Source organism: Melospiza georgiana, chromosome 9 (genome assembly GCF_028018845.1).
Source record: "Melospiza georgiana isolate bMelGeo1 chromosome 9, bMelGeo1.pri, whole genome shotgun sequence".
NCBI classification, from domain to species: domain Eukaryota; kingdom Metazoa; phylum Chordata; class Aves; order Passeriformes; family Passerellidae; genus Melospiza; species Melospiza georgiana.
Window position 1 is genome coordinate 15,386,340 of NC_080438.1, and position 17,946 is coordinate 15,404,285.

The 17,946-nt window shown below is 43.3% G+C and overlaps 1 protein-coding gene across 5 annotated transcripts in view; it reads left to right on the plus strand.

The window, feature by feature from the left end:
* Window positions 1-12,064, plus strand: part of EVI5 (ecotropic viral integration site 5) — a 72,522-nt gene extending 60,458 nt beyond the window's left edge. For 4 of the 5 annotated variants that reach the window (XM_058029962.1, XM_058029965.1, XM_058029961.1 and 1 more), the window contains one exon: window positions 9,164-12,064. In XM_058029962.1, coding sequence (XP_057885945.1) covers window positions 9,164-9,469 — 306 coding nt within the window. In that variant the 3' untranslated portion in view covers window positions 9,470-12,064. Of the gene's footprint in view, window positions 1-4,775; window positions 7,532-9,163 lie in introns of those variants that run through there. The other variant, XM_058029964.1, reaches the window with a different exon arrangement.
* The last annotated feature ends 5,882 nt before the right edge of the window (window positions 12,065-17,946 follow it).

Below are 17,946 nucleotides of genomic sequence, written 5' to 3' on the forward strand. Positions count from 1 at the left end.
GATGTGATAAGATAGCGTTTGTGAGGTCATGTGGTTTGCAAACACCCAATCTAATGTAGCAGCTTTGTCTACACAGGATAGTTAAATATATACTCTATACTTTAGAAAAGTGAATTGCTTTATTCCTTTAACTCAGCTTGTCCTTATAAGGGTTAGAGATGTTATACTGGCTTGAAAATACCCAGATTATTACTGAAAGACTGAACTGATTGGGAGATTTAATTATTCAGTAGCTTTCTCCAATTTAATTGCCCTTAGTAAAACAATTAGAAACTATCTCACTAAACAAGCAATTAACAGGCAGATGGAATACACAATTGAATCCCTGTGTATTTTATAACCATCATTTTTAAAATTCAATTAACTTTGAGTGGTGACAATGTAATTAACACAGGCATGTTACACTTGCCCTAAATGACAGTATTGATTCCATAATGATGGTACTTCATTCCATGAATCGTCATCTTTGTCAGAAAGAGTTGATTCCTCTCCCTTCCCCCCTGGTAACACCATCAACAAAATATTTTCCATCCCTTGTGAGAGGGAAGAAAATTTCTAAATGTGATCAATATAACCTGGACAGTGGTGTAGTTTTCCTTAAATGGAACAGGTATGACTTTGTTTACTTGGATGAGGGCAGTGGTTTTTGGTATGAATCTTAACTGTTTCACTGCCACTAGTGACAGATTGAATTCAGTGCTAAAATAAATTAAGATTGGTGATTGCTGTTTTTATAAACATTTTCCCCCTTTTTTGTGCTGACTGCATCCTACACATCACAGCTCCAGATCTGTCTTGCTGAGCAGTGTAATATTTCTTGATTGCAGCATTAGAGAGAAATACAGCTAGCTATAATTAATTACACTGTGTCCTTTAAACCTTGTGTGGATTGCCAAAGCAAGTAAACTGATTAGAGGTAAAATTGTTTCTCTATCGTGGCATTATAATATTCTTGATTTTTGAAGCTGTGTGGCCTGTCTACTTTACTGATAGAGCTATGTCAGGGTCTGTCATGTTTTTCTCCCTATAAATAAAATTTTGAGGATTAAAAAATGGAGGAGTTGAGGGTCTACTGGTTTATCTGAGTAGTTGTTCCTTGTAAAAACTGTGGATTAGCACCCATACACAGGTGCCAGCTCTGGGAGAAAACAAGCTCTGGAGAAGATTACTATATGTTAGTTTGTTATAGGTCTCTGTAAGCTTATCCGAATATAAGGAGGCAAACAGTGGAAGTGTAGTGGAAACACCTCCTAAAATTCTTTTATCAATTTGAGTGCCAGTCAGCCCAGATGAAAGTAGCTTCTGCAATCAGGGGCAGAAATGTTACTTAGTCCATTTAAAAATGCTGAGTTTAAGCCCTGCTTTTAAATGACAGAGTAAAAGTGTGAAATGCTCATTTCCTGTAACTGTTGCCTGTAATGGGTGCATTTTCAGTCTCTATCAGCCAGTACATTCTAGTTAATACTTGAGGTTTCAGTGACATTTGTATTTATAGATGCATAAGGTAGGGAGAAGGAGTATTGAGATTTAGGTATTTTCTTGAATGTAGTAATTGCAGTACATGAGGTGTGATTGCACTGCTGTTTTAAAATATTTTTGTTGCTGTATCCTCCCACCAAACAAACACTTCCATTACAGCTTCTTGTAGAAAGAGTTTCTGGGAACTTTCTATAAATAACTAGCTAGGAGGTAGAAGGAAAATTCCTAGGCCTGTCATCCTGGACCTTCCTTTGGAATTGCACACAGTCTCACTACAACAAACCTGTCAGCTCTTATAAAACTTCCCTCAAGAAATAAAACCTGACACACTTACTAAATACTGACTTCTTTTCAAAACAGCATTTAAGTTGTGTATTCCTCAGCGCTGTTGCTATTTCAATTGTCTATTTGATACCTAACTTCAAAGTTAAGCTTGATTAGACTGCACTAGATCAAAAGCAGATACTTAACCATAGAGTGCAGTGATCAAAAAGTCATGACCTCCCATTGATCGCTTTATTGGTTTCCTGTTCTGATTCACTGGAAACCTTCTGGTCTGAACACTTGTTGCTGGTTTTAATCTTTGTCACGTTTGCAGTGCAGCAGACTTCTCTATGGTAGAACTGATCTACAACATACATTTAATTTAACATCATATTTCATTTTAGCTCAAGTACTCTCAAAATGATAATGTTGAAAAAACCCACTTTTTATAAAAAACTTGAGTCAAGAAATTTAAGAGTACATTCAGAGCAGTATGAAATAAACATGTGGACAACTGGAGGTGAGCTCCAGTAGATTTTATTCTGTAGATTTATTTAAGCTTCCTGACAGTTGTAGGGGTTTTTAAATACATTTTGTATTACTCTTAGACTGATTATGACTTATGAAAGCTGGCAATTTAAAACAGAAGCCAAATATTTAAATGCTGATAAAAAACCCCTAAAGCTTGAAATTACTCAGTCTTGGAAATTCTCTGCTGCTCTTTTGCTTTTCACTTACAGTACACTTATCTCTTTTTAGTGGTATGGTCAGCAAAGTTCATTTGACATAAATATTTCAGGTTGTACAGCAATATGTTGGTCATCCTTTTAGAAGTATGAGTTTCAAACCCAAAGGTTTCCTTAAACAGGAGACTTTAGTAATTAATCACAAACACAATCTTGGTTTCCAAGGAGCTAATGATGAGTGGGGCAGATTCAGTCTATCCTGTAGTACCTCACGACTGTTGCTTTTAAGCCTACTATAGGTGGAAAAAGGAAAAAAAAAAAGTCAGCCCAGAGGGTTTTTTAACTTTTAAGAATAGCAGCTATGCTGGCACAGCCAGAAAAAGGAGCCTAGGTTTATTCAGGTATTTAATATTGCCATTCACCACTGTTCTGGCTTGGGCCCACAGTAGGATTATCCAGCCTGGAGTTTACTGCTTGCTCTGATTTCCGATGAGCTACTCTTGCCACTTTCAGTTTTTTTGCTGCAAGTGTTTGAAGAAATGAGAAGTAGATAAATGATGCTGAAGCTATATTAGATTGAATCAGTTCATAAACTCCAAAAATCACAGAATTAACTAGGTTGAAAAAGACCTTTGAGATCATTGAGTCCAATCTATGTCCTAACACCACCTTATCACACCCATAACACCACCACTAGACCGTGGTACTAACTGCTGCATCCAGTCTTAAACCCCTCCAGAGACAGTGCCTCTGCCACCTCCCTGGGCAGCCCTTTCCAATCCCCACACACTCTTTCTGAGTGAAATGTTTTTCCTAATGTCCAGCCTGAACTTCCCCTGGCACAGCTTAAGACTTTGTCCTCTTGTCCTGTTGCTGGTTGCCTGGAGAAGACCCCTGTCTTGCTATAAGCTCCTTTCAGGGAGTTGTTGAGAGTGATAAGCCTCCTCCTGTCCAGGCTGAACAACCCCAGTGCCCATAGCTGCTCCTCACAGGGCTTGTGTTCTAGAGCTTTCACCAGGCTTGTTGCCCTTCTCTGGATGTGTGTGAGCATCTCAACATCCCTCCTAAACTGAGGGGCCCAGGTCTGATAACAGCACTTGAAGTGCAGCCTAACCAGCGCTGAGTACAGGGGAAGAATGGCTGCTGTGCTGTAATACCTGCTGGATGGAATATTTGTCTGGACTGATATTTGTCATTAATGGCAGTGTATTTCCTACTAATTCTGTTGGAGATGCTTCACTTACTTGATTTGCTGTGATAAGCATTTTTCCAGAAGAAGTTAGTGGGAGTTTTTTAAATGAGGTGATAGTGTACTACTCTGTGCCTTAAACTGCAGTCATCTTGTTACAGTAGGAGAGTCATCACTAAATAGCAGTCAGCTGTTAAGTAGGATAAGGGATCCCATTAGATGCTGTGGACAGTCTCAGGAATTTTTAAGAATTCCAATTAATTTGCTTTTATTCATGTTAAATGTGATTTAACATAAATTTAATAGATGTGATTTGAATTTAATAGATCATAACTGATTTTTAATTGACTTGTAATTTTCTAAATCTCTGTTTTCATGGTGTCAAGTTGACAATAATTTTCTGAATTAGAGGAAAGGTATTTGAAAATCCTTATGACTTGTTTCTTCAGCTAAATGTGGTTAGATCATATTTTCAGCAGCATTCTAGTTTTCTTTTGAATCATGTTTGGGTTTTAAGTAGGAAATCTTATGAAGACTTTCAAATGTTACTAAGGTTAGAACACATAAAGAGGGAAATCTGATTTTTAGATTCCTCTTCTTGCAAGTAAAAGCACTGAGAATTCAGGATCTTTATTCTTTAAATAAACATTTAAATTGATATACTGCCTTCTGCCAAAATCATTTTTATTCACCCAAGGCAGTGGTCACATTTCCATCTCATTTGTGTATTTCATGGTTATCTTACTGTGACTAGATTTAATACTCATTGGCAAGCTTTGTTAAAACCTGTCTTTATTACTTTGGAATTGAGTAAATTAAAATAATTAATTACTGGTTGAAGCCTTTTAAAAGGAGCAGACAGTAGCATTTTAGTTCCACTTTTCACCACTGAACTCCTAGCTTAAAACCTCACAGGTTACAACATAAAAATGTCTCCCAGAACTTAAGTCAAACTGTTTCACAAAGTCCCACTTGAAAGTTTAACCTATGTTCCCTACTCAAAAAACCCAGAGGGACGTAGAAATATAACTTGCTTGCAACTGACTATCACCCTTCAAACTTGATTCTATGATTTAATATGGAACACCTTTTGAATTGTTTAAAACTTCTAAATTTCTCTTTACTGTTTCTCCTTCATGCCTGGCTTGATGAGGCAGTCAGCATCAGGTAAGAAAGTTTATTTTAAGGTTCAAGGATCTGATTGTTAGCCTTTTTTCAGCTCTTCTGTATTTGTGGAAGTACACTGTTACCTGTTAAGAGTATGTACAGTTTTTTCATATTTTGCCCAGTAGACATAACAGTTTGTCTTTCAAATGCTGAATTCTTTAGACACAAGAAGATATATAAATGTGCACGTTATTAAAATTTTGTTGTTGATTCAGCTGGCTTTTGAAGGGATAATGATGACATATTTTTTGATCACATAATGTTATTAACCCTTTGAAATGTCCTAAAGACCTTGTGAATGTGTTGTAGTAAAAACTAACTGGGTTGAAGTTGCAGTCATCTAGACAATATGACCTGGATTTGAGAATTAAAAGCAAAACACATGGGGTGTACCAGACCTGGTTTTTTATTGGTTGTTGTTTTTCTTTTTTTTCTTTAGAGATCAGATTTGAGATTCTTGCAAACTGAAGCAGTAAAAAACAGGTTCCTTTAAATGTTACTTGTTGGAGTGACAGAGATCAAGTTCCCTTCACATGAAGGAAGGCCAGACCCAAAACTGAAAGCCTTTAACCAATATCGACTGTATAAAAGAGAAGAGAAACTGAGAGACCCTGGGGTGCAGGTCCACACTTTGTTAAACATGGCTGTAGTTCCTTAAGGGATAGGTATGGAGTAGAACTAGGCTGTGGGGGGAGTGTTTGAGTTGGATCCACACATTCTGCATTCCAAGCTCTTAGCTGGATTCCCCATTGTCTCAATATGCTTGGCTAGATGAATGGCAAGATCTTCGCCTAATGCTTTCGTTCCTGCCTTAAGCTCTTTTCCCATGTTCGAATAAGACACTGACAACAAGAATCTCAAGTCTGTCTTAAAGAGCTGACCAATTAGTTTCAGTGTGGATAAGCTGGTTGTTCACTTATTGCAAAATCTAAGCCATACCTACACAATGGCAAACATAGAAGTGGTAGTTACAAATCAGGAAAGATGTTTTCAGTTGGTATTGAGTCCTCTGACACTGGCTTAGCACGCAGCAGCAGCCAAACCAGACAAGGCAACATTGGGCATTAATAGGAAGTATATTAAAAACCAAATAAAGGGAGTTGTATTGCCACTTGGCATCTGGATGGATGTAGAGAAATTAAAGAAGGTCTGTAGGAAAGTTAAAGGGAACTGAATGATGGTTGTCTTGATTAACACCTGTTTATGAGAAGCTAAAGTGGATTGGGACGCATCTGTTCTAGAGAGAAAACTCTATGATTAAAGTTTCAGAATAATGACCACGGAACTGCTTTTCACCATTTGTTCCTGCATTATTAGAGTCTGGGGGCACTTACTAAAATGACTAGATTAATTTATAACAAAGGAATTTCTGGAATTTGCTGCCACAGGAGATGTGGAGGTAGACAGCAAATTTATGATCAGTCAGGGACAGCTGATCTATAAATGTATGCCAGAGCAGCTAGAAAAGGTTTCACTCCTATTTGCTACAACAGCTTCTGGCAAGTGAATGGAGGCTTGGTAATGTGAACGTCCTGCTGTCACTGTTGGAGACACCATATTGGGCTGATGGACCATTGCCCTGAGCCAATAGTACAGTAAAGTTCCTCCCTTGAAAAAAGATACTGCTTTTTCTTTTAGAGGTGTAGAGCCTCACTTGCTAGACTTAAAATTATATGAGAGTACAAAACTTAATTTTAGGAAACTTCAATTGTAGAGCTTTATGCTGCATTATCCGCTTTTATTTAATTGCATTGGAGTGCAGGCTGTCTGCAAATTGTTTCAAATACTCTGAGAAGCCACACAAAGCATTCCTGTTGCAGTAAAAATTCCAAATAATCAAGCTCCTTCAGAAATGCTCCTGAACAAATATTAGGTTGAAGGGGCCCTGAACAATTTTCAGCTATGACAGTACACTTGCCCCTGTCAGTGCAGCCTAGCAGGCTGTTACCTTCCACACTGCCCAGGGATGGTGTGGGTTTGAGTTTGCCTTCCTTGTGTCAGGCCCCATTGTCCTCTTCAGCAGTGCTGCTCTCCAGCCTGCTGATCCTCAGAATACAAGCAAGGTCTATGGCACAGTGTTCTGGCTGAGGTGGCCATTTCTGGAGCAGACAGAAATTCTGGAGTTCTGTGCCCATTGATAAATGTGTAGTGTGTATTCTCTGCAGTGTGTTATGTTTCTTCACAGCGGTCTGTTTCCCCTTATATGTGAGGAGTGCTTAAGAAAAAAGGCAGCCAAGTGTAAAGCTGCAGATCAAAAGTGTTTCTGGAAAGTCAGAGATTTGTTATTCTAACAAAAGGATGCACAAAGATAACACAGTGTTTTCTGAGCCTCCCTTTAGGAACTGGCAAAGGCTGTGTCTATTCATGATTATCTTGACCACCAGCATTTTCCACAGACTGCCATTTGGAACAGTTGCTGCCTAAACTGTGAAACCATGATTTTGTCATGTTACCTAAATAACTTCATCTAAAGGTATCATGTTTAAGTCTTCACAAAAACAGTTGAGGTCATTGGCTTGGCTGAGTGTTCCAAACAACTAACATTGAGTATCAGCTTTATAATTTCAGGTGAACCAAGGGCTTAACTGTACAGACCTAAAAGCATATAATTTCTTTCTCTAATATGAAGTTCATAGTCACTTGTACAGCAGTTCTTTTTTTTCCTGTGGTAAGGGTGGAGAGAAATTGTTGGGTTTCTGTGTTTTATTTTCCTAGTGACTAAAATTGATAGCTGTTTTGGAAAATTCATATTGCAGGATATTTTCAGGAATAATATTTCTAAATAACACAAGAATTTCTGTACCAGGCTTTCTGCATCTAGATATATAAGGTAGTAAAAATTATCTATTCCAGATATATTTATATTTGATATAAGCTGGTTTTGCTTGCATCATGAGTTATGCTGTACAAGTGTGGAGCTCTGTTTTTCTTGTCTTTATACAAAGTCCTCATGAAACAACTGCAGCCTATGTGTATGTGAAGAAAATGCAAAAAACTAATGTTAGTATGCACAGTAACCACAAAGGTTTAGATCTACATCATGTTCCCGTATTCCTAACAGGGATTTTTTACTATAACATCAAAAGTTGGAGTTTTTACGTGCTAACATGCAATTTCATGGCTTCTAGCATGATTATGACTCTTGTGATCTTTTTTCAACTCCTTTTTTATTCTCATCTTCTGCACAAGCTCATGGTAAGTACAGAGATGTCTTCTTCCCCAAACAGACAGGTAAAAATCTCCTATTGGTGTCAATACCAAGGACATACAAGAACTTCTTACTTATCAAAGTGAATATTGCCTCAGATTTCTGAAACATCAAACAGATTTTGGTAAAGAAATGCTTCAGCATTTTATTCCTTCTATTCTCCAGGTCTCTTGCTGTAAAAAGCCGCTTCCAAATTAGCACTAGGTGCATCTTTTAAGCTTTTAGAGTGACATCAGGAAGGCTCTATAATCTGTTTTTAATATTTATCTGCATCCTCAGGATTTTTTAGCTTAATATCTGACTGTCAAACTGATCCTGAGGTATCTTCTACTAAAAGCTAACAAAAATTAAATTCTAGATCAATCAAACCAAAACACCACAAAAACAATCAACCTCCAGAATGTCTTCCATGAATTGCAGTTATTTTTCATTAAATTAATAGGAGACTTGCCAAACTTTAGTGCTTTGGGTCTTAGTTTTGAATAGTTTGAATGCATGGTTGAAATTGTCTATCACTCTGCAGCACATTGAATTAAAATATTATCTGTCTGTGGTCAGGTAACAATTTCTGTCTTGTTTGACATTCTCTTAAAATTGCAACTACAATCTCTTTATGCTGTACAGAGATGTTTCTCTCATACTATTTGATGTGAAATGTCATAGGATCTGAATTAGATAATTAAGATACTTAATGTTACAATGTAGACTGAACTAAACATCCTCTTGGGGATTTTTTTCTATGACTCTGAGAAGCTGGCAATATTTACTTGGGAGCCTGTTCATTGAAGGGGGTGCTTTCTCAAGTAAGAAATCAGGCAGTACGAGATAGAATGGAGCTATAAAGTAAAATGTTCAGGCCAAAAGTGCTGTTGAAACAAATAGGCCGCTCTAGAAGACAGAAGCCATCCTTGTGGGAATATTAAAGATGCAGTAAAAGCAGAATCTCTCATTACTGATTCTAGGTACCTTGATTATTAAGCCTTAGAACTGAAATACTTGAAGTGATCATCAAATGTGCTACTTTCTGGTCTTTCATTTTATCCAGTAAGAGTTCAATGAGGCATTTCTTGATAATACACTTGGTTTTTTTGTTTGGTTTTTGTTGTTTGGGTTTTTTATTGCTGGACTCTTGAGCTGTGATTAACTGTCAACTTCGACTTTTTCTAACAGATCAAATGTCTAAAAGGCCAGAGAAGCTTCTCAGACCAACCCACTTTTGATGGGATTCACATTGTCAACCATTTCACCGGAGATGATGAATCATTTCATTCTTCTGATGAAGATTTTCTAACTAACTCCATACAGGAGAGTGGGGTGAACTTTCATCTTCCCAGGAGGACTGGTCAGATGTCTTTGGATCACACACTTGTAGACAGCAGTGACAGTGATACTGAGGAAAGTGCCCTTCAGACTGGGAATTCAGACAAGATGGTTTCCAAGCAGAGAAGAACAGAATCTTACTCTACTACTGTGTGATTATCACTGTGACTAGCACTGAAGACTTCCATATTTCTTTAAGGCTGAAAGTCTGAGGGAACTGAAACCATCCAGCAGTTGGTTTAAGTAACTATTGGATTGGTCTGGCCTGTGATAAATATATACAAGTACTGTCTATCTGCCTTCTCTCTTTGCCAAATCTTCCTAATGACATACCATTGCCATAAAATAGGCTGGGAAGAAGTTGATGGATGACAGTTTTGACAGTATTACTGAATGTTCTTTGGTTTAGAAACTGCAAATATATTATTTCTTTAATGTGTAAGAAGCAGTTTTGCTGTTCACAAACACAGGAATTATTTTCCTCAAAAGAAATTGCTTTTGTGCAATATTTTATGCTCTGAACAAATGTGTATGTTTTACATTGTTATCCTTTTGTGATCAAGATGGACCCTAGTAAACCATCTGATCATGACACACATATATATATAATTATCTTATGCTTCTCAATTAGTTTTGGTTTTTTACTAAAGTTATTGGATGCCCACAGAAGGCTTGAAAGGCGAGCCTTTATCTGTACTACTTCATATATGCAAATAATGGTCACTAATGTCATAAAGGTGTTTTTCACCATTTTCACTTAAATCTATGTGCATCTGCTTTTGATGTTGCTAAATAATAAATGGTCTGAATATGTTAATTACAATAATGTTTATTTTGTACATATTTATGTATCTACACCAAGCTGAAAATGTACATTACTCCATTTTATATGAGGAATGTAAATGTTGCGATATTACTGTCTCTGGTATTCTAACAGGAAAATGAATTCTGTATATACACACTAAAAGTGAATTACTAAATAAAGGCAAAACACTAACTTTGCATTAAGTTTCAGCCTAGCTACACTAACAGGCTCATGTCAGAAATGCTTGTTCAAAACACTATTGACTGAAATCTTTTACCTTCATGTATATGTAATGAAAATAAATTTTTCATGATTTAACAAGGTTGCAGCATTTACTGTTTAGTCCCGTCCAAGCTACAGTCCTTGGTTACCACATAGTTACTTGCATTGGCTCTAGCTAGGTTCAAATGAGGTGAAGAATTATTCATGTCTTAGTTTTAATAAATACACAGAGCAGTGCACAGTTCAGTCCTCTTAGAGTTTATATTACGGAGCTATTTAGGAAATAAACAATTGGTGCCACCACCAAATAGCTGTGATTGAGCAGAGCAGTAAGGGCTGAGCTGAGCAATCTGCTTCCAGGCTCCTGAAAACTGAGATCTGGTCGAACAGCCTGAGCTTCTTGAACAGAACAAGATATCCTACTGTTGTCATATGCACATTTATGTGCATTTGCAGACACATTCTAGAGTCAAGAATGTTCTGTTATTGCCATCTTATGTAATTAGGCAATCTTTAAGACTTCTTTTAGAAATGTTTACAACTGTTCTATTAAATAAAAAGTAGTGATGCAGAAGTTTGGTACTGATAAGCAGTGTGTATGTTAACTGGCTTGCTACCTACAAGAAGCAGTGTAGTTGTTTAAAATTGCAAAAAAGTGTGGAAGTGTTCTGCTGAATGCACCTGCTGGTCCCATTAGGCATTTCCCTTTATTTTGAATGTGTTTTAAGAAAGAAACAGCACGACTAGGAGCTAACAAACACTCAAAGAATGATAAGGACTGTATGGAAACAGCATATTATGAGCATCTCAACAATATTTATAACTATCTGCCTAGGTGCAATCTAATTTAAATCTGTAAGCATGTAGGTGACAAATTCCCGATTACTGATTTCTGCAGCTCCTAACTTGTTTCAGTATTTCTGCCAAATTTCCACATATCCTACCAGTGGATATGTACCTCCAAGTACAGCCTGTGGAAATTGCCACTTCTGACTTGGATTAGCTGAGTGATTCTTATTCCTGTTGAAAATGTCATGTATGCAAAACCAAATCAGGAGCACTCTGTTCACAAATGAGTAACTGTTGTCTTCTTCCCTTCCAATGAGCATCTGCTAACTGATGTTTGCACCTGGATCATTGTTGCCCAAGAGGATAGGTGACAAATGTCTCGTTGCCTGTCATCGGTACCAGCTGCAAGCCTCTCTTAAAGGTAATGTTCTGTAATAAGTGGCAGGAGTAAAATTCAGTTGGAGGGCCATAAAAATTCTGTCTGTTTGAATAGTGAAGTGTTATGATTTTGCAATAACTGCCTTACGGTTCAAGTGATAGCAAATGAGATTAGATGGCAAGGGTTATTTCCTGAACTTTTGTGGTTTTAAATATACAAATGGAATAAATACTGATACTGAATAATAGCATACATAAAAATCTGCAGAAGTCCTTATCCAACTGACTACATCTCTTCTAGTGATAAAAGTGAATCACTGAACACACTGCAGTTTCAGACTTGGTTACACACAGACTATCCTAGAAAGGCAGCCAAGGATAGGTTCTTCAGAATCATTCTGCTTTTTCTCCAAGTCTTCTGGCAAACAAATGACACTAATTTCTTTGCCTATGTAAATTATAATTTGAATATACATCAGAATAATGACAAATCATTAACATAATAGACAATATATATAATGACGTGTCAACAAATAAAACATGCTAATTATGCTACACACTATGACCTTTCTTTCATTACCTTCTAACAAACATTGCTATTTGCTTAGATTTGCTCTTGCATGCAGGCTGGAAAAGCTCAATATGAATACTAAAAGCATAAGGTGAAAAAGCATGTAAACTCTTTGAATTGCATAGTACTGCACAAGTGACCGAAATTTCTGGTGCCCCACTATGAAAACTAGAATTCCTATGAGAACATTTTGCACAGTCTATGTTCTGTAACTATTGATTCAACTGTTTTCTGTTCACTGTGGAGGTACATTCTGGGTCCACTCCTTCCCAACGCTGGAATCCCTCTTTTCATCCTAGCCTTCAACACCACAGCCTACCATCACTTTCTCCAGTTTGTGCTCACAGTGATCATTTTCTAATCTGCTCTGGGAGCAGCAGAAGTTTCTTTGGTTTCTCCAGCAATCAAAAAAATTGAAATCAAAATCACTGATTAATTTCTGACATATTTACAGCATGTGTTTATGCCAAAAGGAGGACCACAGAGAAGGCAGTGGTAAGATGCTGGGGAAAAAAAAAAAAAAAACAAAAACAAGCAAGGTTTTACAAAGGTAAAGACACACTTCCCAACGGAATGCACAGTGCTACAAGTTCTAGCAGCTTTTCATAGTGGAAGTGTTCTGCATAACTGTGATCCCAAGTTTTATCACTTTAAAGTGGGTATAAATTCCCCACAGCATCATCCTTTTTGCTGCCTTCTCCCAGTCCTGGCTCCCCCATACAGGAAACCGCTTCTCCTCCCCTCTGTACCAAGCAGCTAACCTGTCAAATCCTGTTCTTCAAATCCTTCCTCCTGTTGCAAAGTGTCTCATCACTTCTGAAAGCAAAGATCTCACCTCCAGCTTGACACCTTTTGTGCCTTATCTGATGTTTTAGCTCTAATGCTGACACCAGGCAACTAATGTAAACCGTGCAGTGAATTACACTGAGTAGCTAACACGACTATTACATAATCCCACCCTACTTTAAACCCCTCCTTTTATTTATTTATTCCCCTCTCTTGTCACAATGGTATAACAATCATGTGCCATTGCATTCAAATGCATCTTACGAAGTTTTAATGTTTAACTTTGAATATCACACTCCCTTTGAGAGAAGTATTAGAGTAATTTCGTTACAACCCAGCCTTACATTTCCCATTAATTACATCGCTGTGCCAGCTCTGGGCTTGGCGTATGGCTTTTCCACGCTGGACCACAGAATACTTGGCACTGTCACACAGCTCGGCACTGCACACGCAAGACCATCTCAATGGTTACTGAGCTGCGGCACACAGGTCACACCGTAAACCAAGAATAAAAGCTGAACCCCTTCACCTCTGCTCGGCGTGCTGGTAGCGCAGACAGCAGCTCCTCTCGGGGTGGGAAGAGCCCTGGGACGATGGCTGTGGAGGCTGCTGAGGGCTCCCCTCAGGGCTTCTCGCCTCGCCGGCCTCGCGCCTCCGCCCGCGGGCACGTGACGCAGCAGCCCGCGCGCACGAGGCGGCCGTGCCAGGCCCCGCGGGCTCCGTGGGCAGAGCGAGCCCTCACGGCCCCCGCTACCGCCGGCCGTGCCGGGCTCCGCGGGCAGAGCGGGCGGTGCGAGCCCTCACGGCCCCCGCTACCGCCGGCCTGTGTCATGACCCGCAGCCCGCCACATCCCAGCCAAAGCTGCTGCTCGCGCACCTTCCGGTGACAGAGCTAAAGACAAAACTTCGCAGGCAATGTCGGGTCATCCTCGGCACTGCTCGGTGGGCAGCGCCCGCGCCCCGTTTCCCCCGTCCTCACCGGGGGCGTGAAACAAATCGCCGGTCCAGCCGAGATTCGGGAAGGCAGAGGATGTGCTTCAGCACGAACTAGTTTTGCAAAACACGAAACACAGCCAGTTTCGTACCGTTTCTCCTCTAATCGTTTGAGAAAGCTGACACCCCAGGAGCCGGAGGTGCGTTCCCTGTGCCCGTGCAGCACCCACGTTCACACGAGAGATTATATGCTGGATTTAGCATTTGCTTTGTTCACTCGTTGGATTTATTTATTTCTGCTGAAGGGCTTTAACCTGATTAGGAAGCAGTAGGTGAGAAAGGGCCGTCCGCAGGTGAGCGCAAGGGGCTCAGCAGGGAGCCTCCCGCAGGACAGCCCCAGCGGAGCCCGGCAGCCCATCCCGCTTCCTGGAAGGCTGCAAACATCCTCCGAACGGAGATCACCACGCCTTGCCTTATTGCCCACAGCAGCACCTGTACACATTTTAAATTTACATATGTTAAGACGAATGCGGGTTTTTTTGTAACCAGGTCACAATTATTTATGAGCGTTACTAGTAATTTAATGTGTTCTGGCGCTTTCATTACACAGTCAGAGAGATGTGTAGCAAGGTAAACGAAAGGGCATGAATTTATCACCCCATTTCAGAAGCAAACGAGAAAGATTGTTTTGCAAAAAGTAACAGTGAGTCAACGAAGGCACATACACGAAATTATACCCAGTTGTTCTCATCTGGTTATTTCTACTGATTCCAGCATTGATTCTTGAAGCTGACGGCGTGAATGATCTTCGCAGTAATCAACCTAAGGCTGATGGCAACAAGTCGACCGCGGAAAGTAAAACTGCTGTGCCCAGCACCAGGAACTTTCCGGCAAAAATGAAGCTATCAGTCGTGTTCTTCAACTTCCTTTTGTGTCACAGTAAAGCATCACACAGCTGTTGGACAGTTTTACTCGAGGTGGTGTTCACTTGCTTAGCTAGATTTTGGGAAGTCGGGCTAGTTCATAGGAACTAGCCCGTAGGGGCTCACAAGCGCCAAGTGGCTAATTTTTCTGTAAATGCTTTGGGACTGGTGGAGAAAAATAAGCATCTGGTCTCAAAGCCAGCATACTCCTGAGCGTGAGGAAAGCTGAAGTTTGCTTCTGTCGTTTCTGAACGGGAAATGGTGTTAAACCTCGATTCGCTCACTGCAGTGTCACACTTTAGTCGACCCTACAGTCACTGAAACGAAGTTGCTGATGGCCTGAGACGTCTAAGACCGAAGCCCAGAATCGCCTCAGAAAGATACTGAAGACCTAAGCCTGACTTCCTGGCTGCATTAGGATTTCGAGATGAGACCTGGAAAACTATATTTTGGGGTCGTGTGTGTGCATAAAGCAAGGCGAACCCTTTTCTTTTTGCAGAAGGGAGCAGGCTTCCCCGTTGTGCAACGCAGGGGTCCCCAGCGGTGCAGGATGCTGCCTGAAGCGAACCCCGTTACCGTTCTCGTCGCGGTGCCCCACGGATCCACCCCGAGTTAGCACCTGAGCACCGGCACGCAGACGAGGAGGAGGAGGGCAATCTCTCCCCACTTTGCCTGGCTCCGCTCCGCTTTCGCCTTAGTGTTTGAATCGCAGTCAAGCAACAGTAGCCGGGAGGGACTGGGGGGGGGGGGGGGGGGGGGGGGACGGGGGGACGACACCTCTCGCCTACCCCTTCCATATTTAACCATTACCTAAATCCGAAGGGAAATGAGCAAACCTCTAGGTTTGGGTCTTTAGGTATTTTCAGCGCCGTTGGGCGTATTTATCCCAGAAGAGTTTTCCACAACAAGTTATTTCAAGCCTAGGAGAGGTCTCCGCGCCCAGGGCCCGGCCCTAGCCCCGATAACAACGCCATGCACGGCCCGATGGCGGCGGGAGCTGTGTTCCCCCACTGCCGGGCCAAGGGCAGGGGATGCGGCGCGGCGCGGAGCGGGCAGGGCGAGCGCCGGCTGCCCCAGCCCCTGCCCTCTGCCCGCCCGAATCAATCTGTGTTTTGAATCTGTGACTTGTTCTCGTTGCGGAAGTCGAAGGGGATCCAAGAATAGTTCAGATAGATGTGTGTAATTTCTAGAGCAGAACCCCGAGAGAAACGAAACGCCCGATTCCAGAAAGACACTTCGATGTCACTTCAGCGAGCTCTGTGAGGTGGAATACGGTAAGACGTTTTCATTTAAGGAAAACTGAGAGAGAAACAGAGGCGGGGAACACTACTGATTTGTGAGGCTTTGGCGCTTTTTTGTAATTTTTTTTTTTTTTTTTTTTTTTTTTTTTTTTTGCAGAAGCTCCTAACTAACGCTCAGGAAGTGGAATTTGTGGTTTAGGGGGCCGAGCTCTGAAGGAGTTGACAGAGACAGAAAAGTTAAAAAACAAAAAAAGCCAACTCAAGCACCATTGCTCCTTAAAGGGAGGCTAAATTTAAAGTCACACAAATTAGCAGGCTGCCCCGCGCATACCCCGTCCGCAGCCCAGCTTTCTTCGGCCCTCCAAATGGGTAAGCGTTCTCGCTTCTCTCGCCTCGCGTGGGCAGCTGCCGGCGGGCGGGCTGGGGCGGCAGCGACCCCTCTGCTCTCGGCTGGGACCCCGCGCCGCTCCGGCCCTGCCTCAGCCGCGCGGCCCGGCGCCAGCCCCGCGCCCCCGCAGTGACGGCAGCCGGGCGGGTGCGGCCAGCGGGAGCCGGGGCGAACGGCGGCCAGGTGGGCTGCGGGACTCGCCTTCCCACGGGCCTGGCACCTGCCTGGCCAGCTCCGGCCTTGGGAAGCCGGCGGCGCCTCCGCGGCGTGACTTTTGGAGGGAAACACGCTGCAGGACAGGCGCCGGATCCCCCAACGGCTGCCGCAGCGGTTGCTGTCGGGGCGCGGGTGGGTAACGCGCTATCGGGCCGCTTTGATTTCTCTGCTCCCTCCGTGCGGGCCCGCCGGCTGCTAGCCCCTGCTCAAGGATGAACGCAGGCACAGGTGGGTCCGGGCAGCAACGCTCCCACCCGGGGGGCGGCGCCTCCCTGGCAGCGCTGAGCAGCCCTGCCCCTGCCGGGCGCGGACGGGCCGGAGGTTTGTGGCGCAGCCAGTGCCGCCACCTGCGGGGCAGTTCCTAGGCCCCAGCTGGTGGGCTGGGGCTCTTCCCTCTCTTCCCCGTTTGCAACCCTCCGAAGTCCCCTATCCCCCAAACGAACGTGGATTAAACTCGCAAAGTCAAGTGTAACGGCAGAGGCGGCCCGGTGCTGGATGGGTTCGAATGAACCTCTCCGGCCTTCTCCCGAAGAGTCGGCTCGGGGTAGTTTTGTTTAACTCGGTCCCCCCGACTCCCGCAGGAGATTTCCCACCTTGTCTGCTTTCCCCGCCCCGGCTTTCGGTGCTCGCAGCTGCAAGGTGGCGCGGCGCCGACAGCTGCGGGCTGGAGGAGAGATTCCGTTTTGTTCGTTTTCGTGTTATCGTGGTTCGCGCGGGATGGGTGAATCAGTCCCTCCGACAGCAACAGCCTCTCAGGCGCCAGGTTTGGGCTGTCGGGTTTGTAACGACTCCCCCTCCCATCCCGGTAACAACCCCGCGCCGGCCAGCCCGTCCAGGGTGGTGGGACGTGATAAGCTGTTTCGGATGGCACCGCTTCTGCCGTGGCTGCCGGCGCAGGGGCAAACACGGAGGCGCGGTGTGCCCACTTGGAGGGACGGGATAACACCCGACCGCACCCCCTAGCTCAGTCAGGCCCCGCTCGTCCGAAGAACGGCGCCCAGCTGCTGTTACTGCCTGCTCCCCGCAATCCGGCAGCGGCTGTCGGAGCGTGTCCGGGGCGGCCCCAAGGCCACGGTGGGAGGAAGGGGGGGTAAAAGGCGTTGGCTGGGGGCGGTTGGAGGCTGAGTTATCTGCACTCCTGGAAGAGGGGGCGAGGCGAGCGGGGCCGGGGGCGGTGGCCGGAGCCACCTGGCACGCAGCCCCTGGCGAGCGGCCCCTCCTGGCCGGCGCCCCCGGCCCTCACCGGCGGGCGCGGCGCCTTTCCGCAGGTCGCCTCCTCGCCGCCGCCCCGCAGGAGATTCGGGGGTGACGCTCGCCGCCGCTGCCGTGCCCGGCTCTTAGTGAGGGAGTGCGGCCGCGCCGGCCGTGACAGCACCCCACC